General features: G+C 43.2%; 1 protein-coding gene across 12 annotated transcripts in view; it reads right to left on the reverse strand.

The window, feature by feature from the left end:
• Positions 1-20300, reverse strand: part of LOC135910263 (zinc finger protein 771-like) — a 69251-nt gene that overhangs the window by 4603 nt on the left and 44348 nt on the right. For 2 of the 12 annotated variants that reach the window (XM_070528027.1, XM_070528026.1), the window contains one exon: positions 504-642. The exons of the other annotated variants lie outside the window; for them this stretch is intronic. In XM_070528027.1, coding sequence (XP_070384128.1) covers positions 504-642 — 139 coding nt within the window. The remainder of the gene's footprint in view (positions 1-503; positions 643-20300) is intronic. 12 annotated transcript variants of the gene reach the window in all.

Here is a 20300-nt window from a genome sequence, read left to right on the forward strand (position 1 = left end):
GCGCGGTAGTATATAGATGCGCAGGAACAAACTAGTGCTAAAACAAACCATGCGACGAAAAACGAGAGAGGGAGGCGCGCAAAAAGACTTCCCTGTATGCTCACATAGTGGCAGTACGACAGAAAAGAAAAAGTTAGGAAATTGGCGCGCTTTTTATACGTAGAGACTGCACCGTAAATATATGGCATCAACCATTCTCGGACTTGTTCGCGGCGCCGTATATTTACGTCATTGACTGTCAAAGGTTTTAAACAACAACAAAAATTAAAAATGCACATACATTCAACAAACACTGCCACTTTTGAACTGAGGCAAATTGAGCAAACAGAATTTCTAATCAACATGAAACAGTGAATACAACTAAAGGAAACGCTAACATGCAAACATAGTGAAAAGGCTGAAACAGAATAACAACCAAACAAAACGCCAAGGAAGAACCTACAGGAAAAAAAATATGTGAGCGTAGCTGAAAAATATCAAATCATATTATGTAAATCAGTAACACTACTGGAGGCACCAGTCACAAAGATGCAGGAAGGTTTACAATGTACAGAAACGAATAAAAAGTGACATCGCATATTATCAAGATGGTAGACGGCGGGGGCCACAACATGGCGCTCTTCATCCATCAGTGACATACACCTAGAGAGAGAAAGAGGGTGGAAAAGTGTTATCAAGAATGAAGAGGAGCTCAAGCACAGTTACCAGGCCAACAAACATTACAACACACAATGCAGTTGCGAGCTGCATTTTAATATTGAGAGCAAGACATTACAACTAGTTCATGGTTTAATATGGTGGTTAAATAGTTTTCTGAGCTATTACTATATAACACATAGCAAAGTAAGTTTCTGTTTGCAACACATGGTAACCTGTCACAGCGTTTTTCTGAAACTGGTTTCTATTTGCACTGTACACACCCCAAATCTAAACGCACACCAAGCTCAATGGCAAGATGCTGCTGCAACACTGTTCATGTACATTTGCATAACTTGAGCTGCTTCAACATGGGACATATTGCATTGCTAAGCACAAACAATGTCAATGATGTTAACAGATGCATTCATACCTGAGGTAAACTGAAGAAAAAAATTGTGCTAAACTAGCAGAGAAGCTAAGTTCAACATGTCTTCTTGCATTGCTTGCATGACCTGGCTTAGCTCAGTGCAAGTACCGCAATATGTAAATCCTCAAGAATGCAACTAATCATCTGCCATAGTATGCTATTGCTCTGTTACTCCTCAAAAAGTACAAGACGGGAGGCAATGTACAGCTTAATATAGATTATGTACGAGGTCTTCTTCTAGAACTCTATCGTCTATCTCATTGTGTGACTAACCTGATTAAGGAGAGGTGCAAGCCGAAAAACTATTTTTGTGTAAATATTTACTGTTCTACATTTTTATTCTATATTTATGTTTCAACATCCTATTTCTACATGCAAGAATGCCAAGACATTTCTCCAGCAAGAATATTGCAAAAAATGAATCTAATGGGGGCACCGCAACAGTAAGAGCTTCAAATTTCCATTCATGCCCTACAGATGAAGTTCGCAACCACAGATATACTGGCGACATCACAAGCTTTCCTGGTGCAACAACAAACGAGCACTGGCACTGCCTGAGTCGAGAACAGGTGATTCTTCACTTTTCACCGGTGCTCAGGCGAAGGCTGTGCTTCTTACATATGAGAGGAGGATGAGCCAAAATTTGGTGCTTCGCTGTATACTGCACAAACTCCAAAACATGGCTAAGAATTTCAACCACCAGCAATTGGCTTCATGCTGTGGAGACAGTCACTTCTAAATCCATACTGTTGTACAAAATAAGTTTTGAGGTGGTTCTACAGGAGTTGGTAACCATGCCAACTAGGCAACTGTTAGCTCTGGGATACCAAAGAGACAAGTGAAGAACCAAATAATTCGGTGGAATGCATTTTATCGCTAAATGCTTTCATCAGAGTACAGGAAAGAAAGCCCACCAGAAGAGCGAAGCTCGCTAGAGTTAGGATACCACCGACACAGCATGAAAATGTTAAACTGCAAAAGACTGTTCTGCGTTCTCGGCAAATTTCACACAATGGATCATATGCAACAGTAATACCAAGTTTATAAACTTTCAACTTGACTTTCATCTTTCTTTTCAATCTTACATTGTTTTTACTAGTACTTGTGCAAAAAAATATTTTTGTAAAGTGTGGTCCAATCAAAGCCAAATTTTGTGTGCACATGTACAAGAATTCAGAAGATGCACGTGTTATTATTTAAGATGATGATGATGATTGGAGTTTAATGGCGCAAGGGCATCTAAGGCCAAAGAGCGCCAGGACATATGTTTTTGTTTAGTAAAATTGTGGGTTTGGTGCTGTGACTTAAAATAGAGGCTGTATAGAGGCCTACACGTAAAAGAAATCTATAAATACTGGTGGATGAATTCTAAAATTATAGGTTATAGGGACACATGGTAAATTGTTGCGGATTGCCCGAGTCCCTTGCTGTACAATTCTTGCCTACGCAAGAAGTGCAAGAGCTCAGACATACTTATGTGCATCAGACTGTACTTCACCTGTGAGGCACAGTCTGATGGTTAGCATGGAATGAGATGATATCTAGAAAGTTAGCTTGAGCAAGATAATTAAGCACTCTTTTAAAGTTAAAAAGTGCATCTTCTGATAAGAACATCGAGGGATGGGGTGGTATATGGTGTGTGTAGAGTTCCTTAAAATGAGCTAATCGCTCTTGGTGAAGTTCGGGACATTGAATGAGGATATGTAGGACGGTTAAGTTCTCACCGCAGCGTGTGCACGTCGGGGGGTCAGTAGCAGTCAATAGGTGTTTGTATGTGCCATAAGTGTGTCCTATTCTGAGTCGTGCTAGGACGACTTCGGTGTGCCTATCAAGCTTCAGTGGGAAAGGTTTGTTTAATCGCGGTTTAAGCAGGTGCAGCTTATTTTCCACTTGCTTGTCCCACTCCGCTTGCCAATGGTTATGAAGCGCCTTTCGTACAGCAGGTTTCATATCTACACCAGGTACCCAGCTTACATCAATAATATCCCGATGAGCCGCTTGTCCAGCATTCTTGTCTGCCATTTCATTGCCTGCAATCCCAGAGTGTCCTGGCACCCAGCATACAACAAGAGCTAGGTTTTGTTTATATGCTAGGTGAATGTGTTTAAGGAGCATGTTTAATACATGGTTTCGGCTTGTTTTGCCACAGGACAGGGCTGTGACAACACTTAAGGAATCTGTGTATATTATGGACTTTTGTATCTTGTGCTGCACTATGTATTCAACAGTGATCAGGATACCATACGCTTCGGCTGTAAAAATGCTGCTATGGTTATGTAAGGTTTTAGCGTTGGAGAAGTTTGGGCCATGGGCTGCACATGATACCGAAGTTGCCGACTTCGAAGCATCAGTGAAAAATGCCGTTGACCTATACTTGTCTTCAAGGGCCAAGAAATGTTGCTGGATGAGGGCACTTGGACAACTCTTTTTGTTCAGTTCTCTAAAGGACAAGTCACAGGTAACTGTACATTGTTCCCAGGGTGGAATAGGTTCAGCATTGTCACTTTCCTGTAGATCTGTGAAAAGTACTCCGAGTTTTTCCGCAACAGATATTACTGCCAACGGGAACGGTGGGGCGTGTGAAGGCCTGTTTAAGTACAACTGGTTTGTGGACTGATCACTTATGAGTGCTTTGCATGGGTGGTGTTTTAGTGACATGATTCTTATTGCATAGGTGACTCCCAGATATGTACGTTGATAATTCAGCGGCCACTGATCCGATTCTGCGTATAGACTTTGGACGGGGCTCGTCCTAAAGGCACCAATAGCTAGGCGGATACCTAAGTGATAGACAGGATCGAGTTGCTTAAGTGTTGTCTTTGAAGCAGACTGGTAAACAATACATCCATAGTCTATGCGTGACAACACAAGGCTTTTAAAAAGAGATAGGAGGCAATACCTATCTGTTCCCCACGACTGATGGGATAAAATCTTTAAAAGGTTCATGGTTTTAAGACATTTCAGCTTCAACTGTTTTATATGCTGCGTGAAGGTTAGCTTACTAACGAATTTTATACCAAGAAATTCTTGTTCTTTTCTATTTACCAGGTTTCTCCCATGCATGGTAATGCAAGGGTCAGGACATACACCTCTTCGTCTGGAAAACAGCACACAGGAAGTCTTTTCTACATTAAATCGAAACCCGTTTTCGTTTGCCCATTTCGTGAGCCGATTAACACTCAACTGTATCTGGCGTTCACATATGGACAGGTTGAAAGATTTAAAGCTGATTTGGATGTCCTCCACATAGACGGAATACGATACCATTGAAGGTATAACAGAGCGGAGAGAGTTCATTTTGATTATAAAAAGTGTGCAACTTAGCACTCCTCCCTGTGGTACACCGTTTTCTTGAATAAAAGTACGCGATAGTACATTGCCAATTCTAACGCGGAACTTCCTTTCAGATAAGTAATTTTGCAAAATATTCAGCATACTACCACAAATTCCATAGGAAGACAGGTCTTGCAGAATACCGTATCGCCAGGCAGTATCATATGCCTTCTCAAGATCAAAGAATACAGACAGACAGTATTGGCTGTGTACAAATGCATCACGTATATATCACTCGAGCAGAACAAGATTATCGGTTGTTGACCTCGCTCTTTGGAAGCCAGATTGGCGAGGGTCGAATATACTATTATAATCGAAAAAGAACACAAGGTGACGGTTAATAATTTTTTCTAACACTTTAAGTAAGCAGCTAGTGAGTGCAATTGGTCTGTATCTGTTAACTAAGGGAGGGTCTTTGCCGTCTTTGAGTATTGGTAGGACTATTGCTTCTTTCCAAGATGAAGGTATTTGACCAGTAGCAAATATCTTATTGTAAAGGCCTAACAGGCAGTTTAGGGTCTCATGAGGCAGATTGTTGATTATTTCATAAGTTATTGCGTCAGAACCTGGAGCCGAGCTACCACAAGAGCCTAGGGCAAGCTTGAGTTCATGGAATGTTAACGGTCTATTGTACCCTTCTGATGACTTGTTTGGACGCAGAGGAATATTTTCAGCTTTTCTTTTATGCTTTAAGAAAGTTTCGGAATAGTTTTCTGAACTTGATACTCTCTCAAAGTGCTTGCCAAGAGTGTTTGCTTGAACATCTATTGACTCACCAGAGCTATTGACGAGAGGAAAAGGATTTGGACGTTGTCCTTTTAGTTTACGTACCCTATTATATACTTTGCTAGCGTCCGTGTATGAGTTTATTGAGGATATGTAGCGTGTCCAGCTTTCTCTTTTGGATATTCGGCGGATACGGCGTCCATTTGCTTTGCAGCGCTTAAATTCTATTAGGTTTTCTGTGGTTGGATAGCGTGAAAATCTACTCCATGCTTTGTTCTGGCGTTTCTTTGCAGTTTCGCAGTCTTTGTTCCACCACGGCTTCGGATTGGGTTTATCTGTGCAGGACTGAGGTATACAGTTTTTAGCAGAACAGAGGATATGTTCAGTGATGTAGCTGGCCAGTTCCTCTACACCTAGGTGGTCCACATCTTCCAAGCACAGTTTACATATGATTCTGAACTTTGACCAGTCTGCACTATGAATTTTCCACTTTTGGGGGTAAGCTGGTCCATCGTGCCATTTCGTTGTTTCTAGGAGTGTAGGAAAATGATCGCTCCCATATGGATTACTGATAACTCTCCATTCCAGGTATGGAAGAAGTGACGCTGACCCTATTGCTAAATCTATACATGAAAACGTGTTGTGTGTGGAACTGTAAAAGGTTGGCTCTGCCTTGTTAAATACGCAGGCTCCAGAAGAAAGAAGGAAGTTCTCTATTGCCCGTCCTCTCGCATCACATCTTGAGTCACCCCAGAATGTGCTGTGAGCATTGAAGTCTCCGATTAATATATAAGGTTCGGGAAGCTGGTCAATCAGCTTTTCAAATTCAGCAATATCAAACCTTTCATCAGGCGGTAAATATATAGAGCAAATAGTTATAAGTTGCTTGAACAATATAGCCCGAACAGCCACTGCTTCAAATGAACTTTGGAGTGATACATGCTGGCATGCAACTGACTTTTGGACTATGATTGCCACACCGCCAGAAGAAGAATTACCATTATTTCTATCTTTACGGAAAACTATGTACTGTTTTAAGAAGTTCTGGTGTGTAGAGTTTAAATGTGTTTCTTGAACACAGAACAGACGTGGCTGATATTCCGCTAGTAGATCTTTGATATCATCTAGATTGCGAAATAGGCCCCTGGCATTCCATTGAATTATTTGTGTAGCCATATCGAGGAAGATTTTGGTTGTCTGTGTTCAAGAGCACGTAGTAAAGATAGATGGATATGTATACTAGGGCGGTAACCGTTTAGGTTACCGGACCCTTTCTTTGAGTAATTACAGGAATTTTATCTCTCCTAGCGCGCTCCTGAGAGCGCTGATCTTTTGGCGTCGATGACGCCGGCAATTTTTTATCGACCTCCATAACCTTTTCCGAGGTGCTGGAGGATCGTGAACTAGGCGCTGAAACTCGCGTCCCAGGCCGTGGAGTTCGGATTAGCTTTGGGGCCTGCGGGACTGGAGTCGGCAGGTCCACTTTCGATTTTGATGGAGCAGCACTTGCTGCAGCAACCAGGGGGGCAGGCGGAGTGATTACCGGGCCACTGTCAGTGACCGCGGTAGACTCCCGAGGGATTTGTGACGCTGCCCTCCGTCGCGCCACCTCGGAAAAGCTCGTGTGATTCAGGTATGACAGACGTTTTCTTGCTTTGTGAAATGTTATATTTTCTTTGACCTTTAATGTAATGATTTCTTTTTCTTTCTTCCACTTAGGGCACGTTCTAGAGTAAGCTGGATGGCTTCCGTCACAGTTCACGCAATGTGGAGATGAGTCGCAAGTGTCTGATGCATGATCGTTCGAGCTGCATTTCGCGCAAGTCTGCCGTCCTCGGCATGTCTGGGAACCGTGCCCATACCTCTGGCACTTAAAGCACCGTCGAGGATTTGGAATGTACGGCCTTACACGTACTTTGATATAGCCTGCATCCACTGTACTAGGCAACACACTGGTACCAAAGGTTAGTAAAATGTGCTTTGTTCGAAGTTGTTCGTTATTCCTGCGGATTAGAATTCCTTCTACCTTGATGACATTTTGGTCCTGAAAACCTTCAAGCAGCTCTTCGTTAGTAAGGTCCATGAAGTCGTCTTCGGAGATTACTCCACGGCTCGTGTTCATGGTTCGATGTGCGGACACAGTGACCGCTACATCGCCTATGCATTACAGGTCATTCATTTTCTCATATTGGATTTTATCTTTTAATTCAAGGAGTAGGTCTCCATTAGACATCTTTGTGGCTTTATATCCAGGTCCTATCGTGCTTGCAAGGCATTTCGCCACCAAGAAGGGGGAGAATTTGCGCACGCTTGTGTTGCTTTCACTGTGTATGACATGGTACTTAAGGAAATGTTCCTCATTGCTCTTCAAAAAGAATTGGAAGCTTGCATCGGTGCGCCCTCTTTTCAGAGGGCGATCAAGGGATAGTGGTTTACTTGAAGCCATATAGGGGTCTTGAGTTCGGCAGCAGCGCCAACCGCCCACCACCGAGCCCAACATGGGGACGGAGCAGATCCTATGTATAAGACAAGCCCTCGCCAGTTGTACGGTGCTGCTATAACCCAATCTGGAGTACCCAAGGTTGGCCACCCACACAAGGTTAACCCTCGCTGCCAGGAAATTCGGAAGTAAACAGAAGAGACGAGAAGACAGGAAAGATTGAAAGGAAGAGAAAAAGACGCAGAATGGAGAGGGGGATAGGAAAAGGCAACTGCCGGTTTCCCCCGGGTGGGTCAGTCCGGGGGTGCCGTCTATGTGAAGCCGAGGCCAAAGGGGTGTGTTGCCTCCGCCGGGGGGCCTTAAAGGTCCAAACACCCAGCTTCGGCTCAACCCCCAGGTTCCCCTTTTCTCCAGACACGGCTAAGCCGCGCACGGCTACACGCGGGAGGGGCCAACCCTCGTGTGCTCGGGTCCATGGTGTCGCAACACACCAAACGCCTGCTTGCGCAGACGCCCCTGCGGGGATATTATTTAAGGATATCAATTATCAATGCTCTCGATAGCTATGCTTATGATTAAATTTTTTACTTAAATGATACACCTAGAAGAAAAGGATTTTCTTGGCTGATTTTAAATATTCTTTTATAAACTGCATATAGAAATTATAAAAATCTCTACCAGGCTCCATTTTAAGTCAGAGCCTTGCACACTTTTCCATTCCTGGAAGCACACAAAAATAATGTTCAAGTTGATGTAAGGTCATATGAAGCTGTATAGGTTCAGATTTGTGTTCAAAATCGCAAATTCTTATTCATGTGTACCTTATATTGGCTGCCTAGCAGTAAGGTAACCCTTATTGTGGACTTGCAGGCTGCAATAGAAGTTTTAAGTGAAGTGTTTATGGTTTTCTCTGAAGACTTTATTCGCCAGAAGATGACTAGTGCCAGTGCAAACTTCAAAATTGTGGCATCAGTGCATCAGGTAATAAAATGTTAATGATATGGGATTCTTTTTCCTTTTATTAAACGGTACAGACATGAACCTGCTAGAAGAAAATACTAGAATAAATGTTTACGAATCTATATAGATCTGTTCAGTCTATACTTGTATCACCCAGTGTAAGTGATCACTGTTCTGCATATTGTGAAATGAACAGTATGCAATAGTTGCCTGCAGTGCTAACAGTATTGTACCGCCATAAAAATGCTTCTATGGAAGAAATAATGCTTGTGCTCAATTCGTACCATTCCAGGGAGCACACAGAAACAATTAGATACAACACTGAGAAGCTATTATCATATTAAAAAAAAGCTTCCCTGTTGTGCATGAATTCTATCTAATTACTTTTCTTATTAAAAAACAAAGAATTTTTCAGGCGCTTCAAAGAAATATTACTAGAGAAAGATGAAGCGCCTGTGCCAGCAGAACTGTCATAACTGTAGTTGTACCAATGTGGAGATGGGGTAAGCCGATGCATATTAACAGCTGTCTAGTAACTTAAATTGCTGATTAATATTTGTCATACCAAGTGCATTCAATGGCAATCACAAGCGAACTTCCAAGTGCAATCGCTCAAATTCTCTTGGAGCAGTAAACAGGACATAAACAGCATACGAAACTGAATAAGTTGATTACATGCTATAAGTCCAAGCATGGAAATATAGTAAGCCATCATTAACTTGAACGCTGATACCTGAAAATATCGGTCAAGCTGAAAATTTTCTCCGGCTTGGTATCAACCCCATATATTTTTCAGTTCTTCTCTAGAGAACCTCTTGTGTAATACTCTGGAGAAGAATCTCAAATCTCTGAGTTAACAGGGTTTTACTGTATCGACAATAATAAACAATGCAAAGTCATCAAACAGAATCATTAATTTAGTGCCCTAAAAGGGGTCTAGCTAACTGAATTTGTATTACAGGATATGAGCAACCAATTACAACAAAGAAACACTAGGTGCAAAAAGATAATGACATGCTGCCGATTCATTTGGCAGTAGTTGCCAGATTTTAACATGCCCCCGAATCAAATGCATGCACACTTTCTATGTTTGCAAAGTAGAAAGCAGACGTAGAAATGACATTGTAGCTCCTTAAGAAAGGAGAAATCTAATGTGTGCCCAATTTTTTGGTAAGAAAAATTGGTGCACAATGGCGCCCGGTTTCTTCAAGTGGGCTTCGCCACGCAGTTTCATACAGTTATCTTTGCAGCAATATGGCCGCGTTCTGTGGTAAAACATACAAATGCTGTAAATGCAGTTTTGGTTTATTGTGGGATTGCAACATTCAGGCAATTTTCGGCTCAATTTTATTCTCAAGAATAAAGGCAGGCACACATCATAATCGGCTAATTACTGTAATAGGACATTGTGAGCTAGGCTTATTGCTTGACAATTTTCCTAGAGAGAAAAAAAGCGGCGCTTTCGACTAACGATGACGTGTTCAAAGCAACCATTTCCTCATAAGCTCCGTCAAGACAGACCCTCCTACTAAAGGGGTCATTACATCGGGTCTCAGTAGGGGTCAGTCGCCTCCCTGTTCACTTGTCAAGTTTGAATTATCCGGCAAAAGCTAACCCTAGGATCGAAATAACAGAACTTCGGGAGCATAGAAATGCATGGACGTTGGTCAGGACTCTCGGCAGAGTTAGAAATAACCAAAAATTGAATGAACCGGAGTCGAATTAAGCCCGTCCATTGTGTTCGAGAAACCAATCTCAAGACATTAAATCTAATATTTTATTTCTAAACACAATGAAATAGAGCTTGCGTTATGCTTGTCTAAAAAAAAAGGCTTATACATTGTATTTACATGGCTCAACTACAGACATATCTAAATGCATACAACATTGTTTGCAAACTGACAAACAAATGCAGATAGAATGTCGAATTCCTTCGAGAAGACAAGAGCAGTGCTATAGCACTGCATATTGTTTTAAAGGGGCAAGACTATGGTGCAATTGGGCAAATAATAAATTGTTTTGCCTACGTCGAGACCACTAATTCGCATACACGCTGCCTAAAAGTGAGGCGTGCATAATGAACCACTGGGAACAAATTCGGCAGAAATTATATCTGCAACGTGCATTGAATTGGAAAGTGGTGCAGACTCTGCAGCTCCACTACAGAAGTGTCATTAGGAACACAACTTTATTTAGTTGCTTTCTATCGATTAAGACTCCAATAAGTGATGTTGTTCTCCAGATATTCAAGAGAAGTGAATATTCAAACTTTCAGATAGTGACTTCTCAAACAATACGAAAGAAAGAAAAATGCAACAACTATTTGATTTGCATTAAAAATGTTGAATATTTGCATGGGAGTAATAAATATCTTTGAAGTATTCTCCCATTTTGCAAGACAAATGTGCTGATCAATTGATTACACTGCCAGAGTCCAGTCTAGAAAGGACGAACAAATGAAACATCTATTCCATGCACATCCAGCCATAGCCCAAGTGTTTGCTGGATAAGAGTTCGAGTATGTTTCGCGATTGCAGCCCTTAAGAACAAATCGTCGGTATTTTAGAATTGCATAACAAAAAAACAAGCTTATCTGGGTACGTTATAGGCGAGTTTGTGTATATCAAATCACCTGATAGATCAAGCTATTTCTTAGCCCACAAGGTTGTTCACTATAATGGGTTTTGGCTGTACATTTAAAAAAAACTGGCTAAGGTTTAGCTATTGTAAACGTAGTCATCAACAGCAAAATGTCTGTTTGGCTTGGTTTTGCAAGACTATGCACATAATGCTTTAGTAAAGTTGGGCCGCAGTCTTTCATACACGTTACACACATTGCGGAACAGGTTGTCCGTAAAGTCACGGTGAAACCTGGCAATCGCAGTCAAGCTACCTGGGTGCCGTTGCTTATATTGATGGCTTCATCTTCTCCTTATTGTTCTTTATGTTGCTGAACTACGACGGCAACTGCAGTACATTTGATCTTGGGACACTTACGGGCTTGGCAAGATTCTCTATAACAAGCTACTCAGGCTTCCTTTTGCACCACAGCTTTAGCAGGCAACTTAGCACTTTCTTGGGATTTCGCAGCATGCCATCTAGCTATCTCTACTGGATCATTGGACTCAGCCTGCAACTTGCGCTAAAGCGCAGGTACAGACAGCCCAGCCGGCGTGCCATCCATGGTGAGAGACTGAGCGACCAAGTGCCAGCGAAACAGCTGTTAAAGGAGCATTTATACCACGACCTAATCGGTGCGTGGACAAGCGTCGCTCGATGCTGGGTGCTTCAAAGCGGATTGGCTGCGACAGTGCATCGAAGCACCAGTCGAAGGGTCGAACTATAGACGTTGATGCTCTTGCCAACATGACATGACGTGTGCGTGCTCACGGTACGTCCGACTATATTAGCACATTAACTTTCTCCTATTGCGCTCACAGCGGCTAGGCTCAGTGCGAACGCAGTTGCAACACCTTTCTGCAACGGATCACGTACCGCCTCAAAGTCAATGCGACACGACAAATGGCCTTGAGAGACATAGAATAGTGAAGCTCTTGCTCTAAAATTGCAAAGCAAGTTGAGTTGGTGTGTAGCCTTCGTGCATACAGCCACTACTGCAAAGTGTAATGTTTCCACTAATGTTTTGATGACACACTTCATATTATTCAGATAAAAGTAAGCTTGCGTACGCACGGCAACAAAGCAGTTTACATTACTGCCAGTTCCTTAGCATATTTATTTTCTTATATCACAAACTTGACCAAGACTGTCTGCATCCAATGTTGGCACAAGTTATACGTAGTTTACGCCTTTGCCTAGGTTTATTTGTTTTGTGGCCTTCAGGACAATCAATGCCACAGGGCAACATAAATATAAGAGAATGTGCCATGATTAAAAGGATGCAGCAGCCAGTATTCCCAATACAATACCAAAACAAGCACTTGGCAAGAATAAGCATCTGAATAACATAATTAGCAGCCCCACAAACATATACACAAGGTGCCCATCTTGCTTTGACCATGAAAGAGAGTCCTCCTTCCCTACAAGACCTCAGACTTTACATCACGGGCAATTTTTCAGAATTGTCTGCTGTAACTAATCTTCGCTGCTGAGGTGGACTGCGAGCATGGCATACCACCCGTATGAAAGTTGCCAAATGCATATTCAGTGCTGGCAGTGACTGTATCTTCTCTTGACATAGCCTGAAACACAGCAGCCTGCATTTTGAAAGTGTAGGTGTACAGACCATCATAACGACAAATTTAACTGTCCATGTGCAGCAAGGTATGTACAGGGTGATTGTAGAAACATTTTTCAGACTTACCTATACCGACATTTTCACGACCCTTTTCAGGCATGAATAATCTGCCAGCAAATATTGTTCATTAAATGGTGATGATTTACGGAACGACACAAATCCTACTAAGGCCATAGGGTGCCAAGATAATAGTGACCCGTCGGCTCAAGATAATGATAAGAAACGAACAGATAATCCATGTAGTAAAGACAACTAAACATGCTGGTGTATAAGTCCAGAATAAAAAAAAAACATTCACTCACTATAGAAGCCCTAAGGAAATTGATAGCCAACAAAACTCTTCCAAAACCACCGGTACAACTGCTAAGGGCGCTATACAATGCTTAATTTGTGGTTGAGGTATTTTTTTGCGCTTCTACTTTATTTAAACGTATGCTGTTCTGTTTGCTGCACGAGATATTTCAATGATTGTTTGCACTGATCGCTTCACTTTGCCGATTGCTTGTAGCCTCTGCATTACGAGGGGGATGAGCCATTGCCAATGATAATTTATGCTCAAGGACCGACACAGAGATGCTAACAGCTTCGCTGTAAAAGAAAAAGAAGACAAACATTTCCTTAAAAACACTCTTGGGGAAAAAATCTGTATGTCCCATGGTTAAAATAAATACAATTGGAATGACAAAGAAACACTCACTGGTCCTAACTTAGGCAATGGTCAAAGTGATTTTAATTCAGCAGTCATGCTTGTGCGCAAGAAATTTTTTCCAGTACTTTTGTCAACTAGGTATCCACCCAAATGTGCGCCAAATATCTAGGCTTGCTATCATAGTCTATAGCCCGTGACAAAAACAAGGGTGAGGGTGTTAGCTCTATTACTCTACACACCGTGCTATAGAGTTTGTAGAATATGTGCGAGTTTATGGACAAAATGCACCTTGACCAATTACTCCTTTTTTTGCTTTTGGATGCACCCATCTCCAAGTTGCTCTGCATTGTTTAAAAGGAATTGGAATTTTAAATGTTGGGTACACTAAATTAAAACCCAGGTCTTATTCTACTTTTTGTGATGCCAATTTGCATTCCTCACCTTACAAAGGATTTGGGTTGACTTGAGTGCTTGAAGATGGAAGGGTGATTTTGCGTGCAGCTCAAAGTATACGGCATGTCATTTTACCTATGAAGAGTCATGTTCATGGAGGTGTCAGGCTGCAAAGCTGCTTGAATTTATCCCAGTTTCCAAAACACATAGACACCATCGCTTTAAACATTAGGGACATGCACACTCTTCAATAGCCTCTAGTAACCCTGGGACATTACCACTTCTAAAGAGGCATTTTAATCATCAGCCATTGCATGCAAGGAAGTGAGCATGCAGAGGATGTGACTCTAGAAAAAACTATTATGTACCATGCTAGAAAAAAAGTAGGCTACGTTGTATTACCTATACTTGTCCCATAGGACACTTGAAGATTCTCAATGAGTTCACCTATAATATCACATACTGACCTCCCTCAAGCGAGCTTAAAGTGCAGGTCTCATACAAGGACGTATGGGGAAGGACGCGGACAAACCAGGCTTTCAATATGGCCTCTAAGTTGGGGATCTGTGGTGTATATAGAGGACACACAGTTATTGTCTTGTTAAATAAAATCACTTGTATGGATACAGCTTCAAGTGACATATGGATACTCCCATGCACACTGTACAGCAATTGCCATTTCATCTGAGGAATGTGGAATAGAAGCCCTTCAATCTTGTCAGTATTTCACAATAAACGTCTAAGATTTCGAACTAGAGGGGACTGTGATAAATTTTTGATTATTCTGAAAGACTGTTATAGCGAATGCCCCAAAATTAACCATTCCGCCCATACGCCCATCAGTTCATAAGGCATCAGCATATGAGCCAGCCACGAAAACGTCGCTGTTGGGTCTCAAAATGCACTGTTGCAATTTTCCATGGATTCTGCTGCCACGCATCACCGAAGCTCCGTATAATAAGAGTGACGAGTGCAAAACAGATGCTGACGTTGAGAGAACTACCAACAAAAAGGTAGCTTCATGTCACCTCCGAAGTGGAATGTCCCTTGCTTTTTTGCTTATATTTGACATTTCTTGCGGTGGATACCACATCTTTCTAGCTCAAGGCAGACACCTGAACTATGTCAAAGCACAAGCACGTCTAGAAAGTGCAAATTGTGACTGTGTGGCACATCTGCGAGTATGGAGGTTACATTTCACCGCGTGCATAGCTAGCATTACCACCGAAAGAAGCAAGAAAGAAAGAAGTGTGCATAGAAAGAAGGGTGAAAGAAGGAAGAGACACGGTTCCATTGCTAGGCAACACTTTTCTGGGTGCAGCAAGCACTTGCAAAACCTGATGTGGAGTCGCCTCCACTCGCCCACGTACTTTTTTTCTTGGGCATCCTCTCAGGTTTTCCGAACTCATGCGCCATTACATCCTCTCTGTGCGTCTTGTTTGCTAGCCTACTGCTTCAGCTGCTGTGAAGGATATAGGAAAATCATCATCATCATCAGACTGCCTACGCCCACTGCAGGGCAAAGGCCTCTCCCACACTTCTCCAACTGCCCAGGTCATGCGCTAATTGTGGCCATGTTGTCCCTGCAAACTTCTTAATCTCATCTGCCCACATAACTTTCTACTGCCCTCTGCTACGCTTCCCTTCTCTTGGAGTCCAATCCGTAACCCCTAATGATAATCGGTTATCTTCCCTCCTCATTACATGTCCTGCCCATGCCAATTTTTTTTTTCTTGATTTCAACTAAGATGTCATTAAATCACATTTCTTTCCTCACCCAATCTGCTGACGATGATGATGTGTCGTTTTTTGTGGCGCAAGGGCCAGGTTTGGCCAAAGAGCGCCATGACAAGTGGAAATGTTGACGATGTATTATGGAAGATGTGACTTGGCTGTAAAGTGGCCTAAAAATATTCGCTGTAAAGTGAGTAAAATTAACTTGTTATAAAATTATGGCGATGACAGATGACGAATACTATGAACACTAAAATCCATCGTGAAAGAATGATGCAGAATAGAAAATATATGAGATGGTAAAAATGCCTGGAGCACTGTTGCCTCGCCAGAGCCCTTGAAACACAAGGGCCTAGAGGCACGTGCTACACGAAAGAACTATCGCAGCGCCATCCTCTGAAGAGAGGAGACGCTACGAACATGTTGGGCTAACAACATGCAACACAACATCTTTCAGATAACTTAGGACTGCGTTAGTGTCGAAGAGCGGTTCTGGGCCGAGTAACATTACAGGATGAAGGGGAATATGCTGCCGGTATGCTAACGGAAAATGTTTCTTTCTGTCAGATTCGGCTTTCCGACACTCTAGGAGGACATGGAGGACGGTCAGCCTCACCCCGCATCTACCGCAGGTTGGAGGATCATTTTCAGTGAGTAAGAAGTTGTGTGTACCAAATGTGTGTCCTATTCTGAGGCGACAGAATAGGACATCTGTTCGCTGTGATTTTGTTACGGAGGGCCAAGAACCTAACTGTGGCTTTATCACGTGCAGTTTGTTATTTACTTCTGCGTCCCACTTACGTTGCCAGTGGTTTCGCAGTTTCCTTCTTAAGAAAGGCTTCAGGTCCGTGACAGGGACCGAAGCAGTAGGACTGACTGTATGCAATGAAATTGATGTGGCCATCTGGTCTGCTAGAACGTTACCCTCGACGCCCCTATGTCCAGGCACCCAGCATATAATGACATGCTGGTTAGACATATACGCTCTACAGAGGACGGAATAGAGCTCAATAATTACGGGGTTTCTGTGTTTACAGTGTGACTTCAAGGCTTTTACCACGCTTAAGGAGTCTGTAAATAAAATTGTTTTTTGAATATTTGATTTTCTGATATGTTTCATAGCCGACAGTAGTGCATGGGCCTCAGCCGTAAATATGCTTGTTTCAGGGTGCAGTACACCGGATTCCGAGAAGGATGGGCCAATGGCTGCGTTGGACACCCCGGCATGCGACTTAGAAGCGTCTGTATAAAACTCTGTGCACGAGTACTTGTACTGGAGCTCCAAGAAGTGCATTTTGATATGCGTCTCTGACGCATGTTTAGTGACCTGTACAAAGGATGTGTCACATTATATCAGCTGCCACTCCCAGGGTGGTACTAGCCTAGCTGGAGGCATTAGGCGTTGGTTGAGAATTGGGACATCCATTTCCGTGCTAAGTTCTCTTGTACGCAGTGAGAAAGGAAGTCTCACAGAGGGTCTGTTATGAAAAAGTGTTTCACATGTCAAGTCGTTAACGGTTGTGAAACACGGATGTTCCTTATTAGAGCGCACTTTCAGAAAATAGTTGAAGCTGATGTAAGTTCTCCGAAAATGGAGTGACCACTCATCGGACTCAACATACAAACTTTCAACAGGGCTTGTTCTAAATGCCCCAGTGGCCAGACGGATTCCCAGATGGTGTACGGGGTCTAACATCTTTAGCGCGCTCGGGGCGGCAGAGTGATACACTGCGGCTCCATAGTCTATTCGCGACCGAACTAGGCTCCTGTAAAGATTCAACAGGCACTTCCTGTCGCTACCCCATGTTGTGTATGATAGGATTTTAAGTAGGTTCATTGTTTGTAGACATTTTTCTTCAACATGTTTTATGTGAGGAATGAAAGTGAGCCTAGAGTCAAGAATAACACCAAGGAATTTGTGTTCTTTGCTGACAGGAATTTGGTGTCCGCCCAGTTCTACACAAGGATCTAGGACCAGGCCTCTCTTTCTTGTGACGAGAACACAAGCACTTTTGTGGGGGTTGACCTTAAATCCGTTTTCGTCTGCCCACTTGGAAACCTTGTTCAAGCCCTGCTGTACCTGTCTTTCGCATATTGTAAGGTTGCAGGATTTGAAGCCTATTTGTATATCATCTACGTATACGGAATAAAAAATGGCAGGTGGTAGTGAAGCACGTAGCGTGTTCATCTTTGCGATAAAGAGAGTGCAGCTGAGCACGCCTCCCTGGGGTACACCAGTTTCTTGCGTAAAGGGACGTGAGAGTTCATTGCCGACTTTTATTCTGAAGGTACGATTTGACAAATAGCTTTCAAATGTGTTCAGCATATTTCCACGGATGCCAATTTCCGACAGGTCTCGTAAGATCCCGTAACGCCATGTCGTGTCATATGCCTTCTCCATATCGAGGAATATCGATAGAAAAAACTGTTTATGTATAAAGGCATCGCGGATATTTCCTTCCATGCGCACAAGATGATCGGTTGTGGACCGCCCTTCTCGGAATCCACACTGATAAGGGTCGAGTATATTGTTGAGCTCAAGGAAATGTATAAGTCTGCGATTTATCATTTTTTCAAAAAGCTTACACAGACAATTAGTTAGAGCTATCGGACGGTAACTAGCCGCCAAGGAAGGGTCTTTTCCCTGCTTTAGGACAGGAACCACAATCGCTTCTTTCCATGTGGATGGGAGGTATCCCGAAGCCCAAATAGTATTGTATAGTGTAAGAAGTGTAACTTGTGCGTCAGTATGTAGGTGCCTGATCATGTCATACATGACTCTGTCTGGTCCCGGTGCAGTGCTTTTACATGTGTTCAAGGCAGCTCTCAACTCGGCAATACCGAAAGGCCGGTTATACTGTTCATTCTGCCTGGATTTCCGTATGATTGGCTGACGTTCTATTATTTCTTTATGTTTAAGAAAGGACTGGGAATAATTGATTGAGCTTGACACACGCTCAAAGTGCTCCCCAAGTGAATCTGCCTGGTCTTGCAGGGTTTCGCCTTGTGTGTTTACTAAAGGGAGGGAGTATGTTTGTCGCCCTCTTATTCTACTAACCCTGTTCCAGACTTTGGCCTCATCTGTATACGAGTTGATACCTGTTAAAAAGTTCTGCCAGCTCTCTCTTCTGGCCTGTCGGCGGGTTCGCCTGCCTTGGGATTTTACTTTTTTAAAATTGATAAGATTCTCCGCAGTGGGGGAGGCGCGTAGCAACCCCCACGCTTTATTTTGTTTCTTACGAGTGATCCTACAATCATCGTTCCACCAGGGGACACGCCGTTTGCCTGCCAATCCATTTACTTGTGATATACATTTAGTTGCGGCATCTATGATGAAGGCTGTAAAGTACTCCACAGCTGCATCGATTTCTAAAGAAGACATATCAGCCAGCGAGATGTTAGTAAGTGTTCGGAATTTCTCCCAGTCGGCTGTATGTATCTTCCACCTAGGAGCTTGTGGAGGAAATTCATTTTCTTTAGATGTTCTTAGCAGTACGGGGAAGTGATCGCTCCCGTAAGGATTGCTCGTAACTTCCCATTCGAGTTCGGGCAGTATAGACGCGGAAACTATACTAAGATCTATTGACGAAAAGGTTCTGTTTGCAAGAGAGTAATATGTGGGTTCTTTCTTATTGAGAAGGCACGCTCCAGAAGAAAAAAGGAACTGCTCAACGAGACGACCTCGCGCATCAATACGAGAGTCTCCCCACAAGCTGCTGTGTGCATTGAAATCGCCAAGAACAAGATAAGGTTCTGGCAATTGATCTATCAAGGACTGAAATTCATGTTTGTTTAGTTGGTAATGCGGGGGTACGTAAATCGAACAAATAGTGATGAGTTTGTTCAGCAGGACAACTCGAACCGCCACTGCTTCGAGGGCCGTTCGTAGCTGTAAACATTGACACGCTATGCTTTTTTGAATTACAATGGCAACACCGCCAGATGATGCCATAGCATCGTCGCGATCTTTGCAGAAAGTAATGTGCTGTCGAAGAAAATTTGTGTGTTTTGGTTTTAAGTGTGTTTCCTGTAGACACAGCACTTTTGGATTGTGTTTTTGAATGAGCTCTTGCACGTCATCAAGGTTTCTGAGAAGACCTCTGACGTTCCATTGAATTATTTGTGTATTCATATTGGGAGATAATATGTGCTGTGTGTACAGAAACAGAAGTAGTGTTTATGGAAATTACAGTGATTAAATTACAGAGCCCTTTCGAGGCCCTGTAACGCGAGTTTTGCCCTTTCTGGAGCGTTCGAGTGAACCTCGCCGCTCCTTAGGCGCTTGGCACCCCTGGAGGATAGGCGTAGTGTCCATTGCCTCTTGTGAGGCGCCGGACACCTGCTCTTGCGAGCGAGAAGTCACCAGGGAGAGTCTCGCCTTGGAGGGCAAGACCCCTGCGCCCACCAGCCCGGAGGTCGATGGGGTTCCCTGGGGGATTTGGCTGCGCCGGCCGTTGCCAGCGCTGGAAGGGACCTGGGAGGTTGAGGCAGCCTCGGCTGCGCCCACCTTCGGGGTCGATGATCCCTTCTCCTCGGTTGACGGAGCAGCGCTAGCTGCAACAGCCGCGGGGGCAGATGGCGTAACTGCCGACTCACTGCTTGAGGGTCGGACAGCCGCCGGAGGCCGTTGTGACGCTGCCCCCTGACGCGCCACATCGGCAAAGGTTTTCTTGGGCAGGTATGATACCCGCCTTCGTGCCTCTTTGAACGAAATATTGTCTTTTACTTTTATAGTTACAAT

The sequence above is a fragment of the Dermacentor albipictus genome, chromosome 10 (genome assembly GCF_038994185.2).
Source record: "Dermacentor albipictus isolate Rhodes 1998 colony chromosome 10, USDA_Dalb.pri_finalv2, whole genome shotgun sequence".
Lineage (NCBI taxonomy): Eukaryota > Metazoa > Arthropoda > Arachnida > Ixodida > Ixodidae > Dermacentor > Dermacentor albipictus.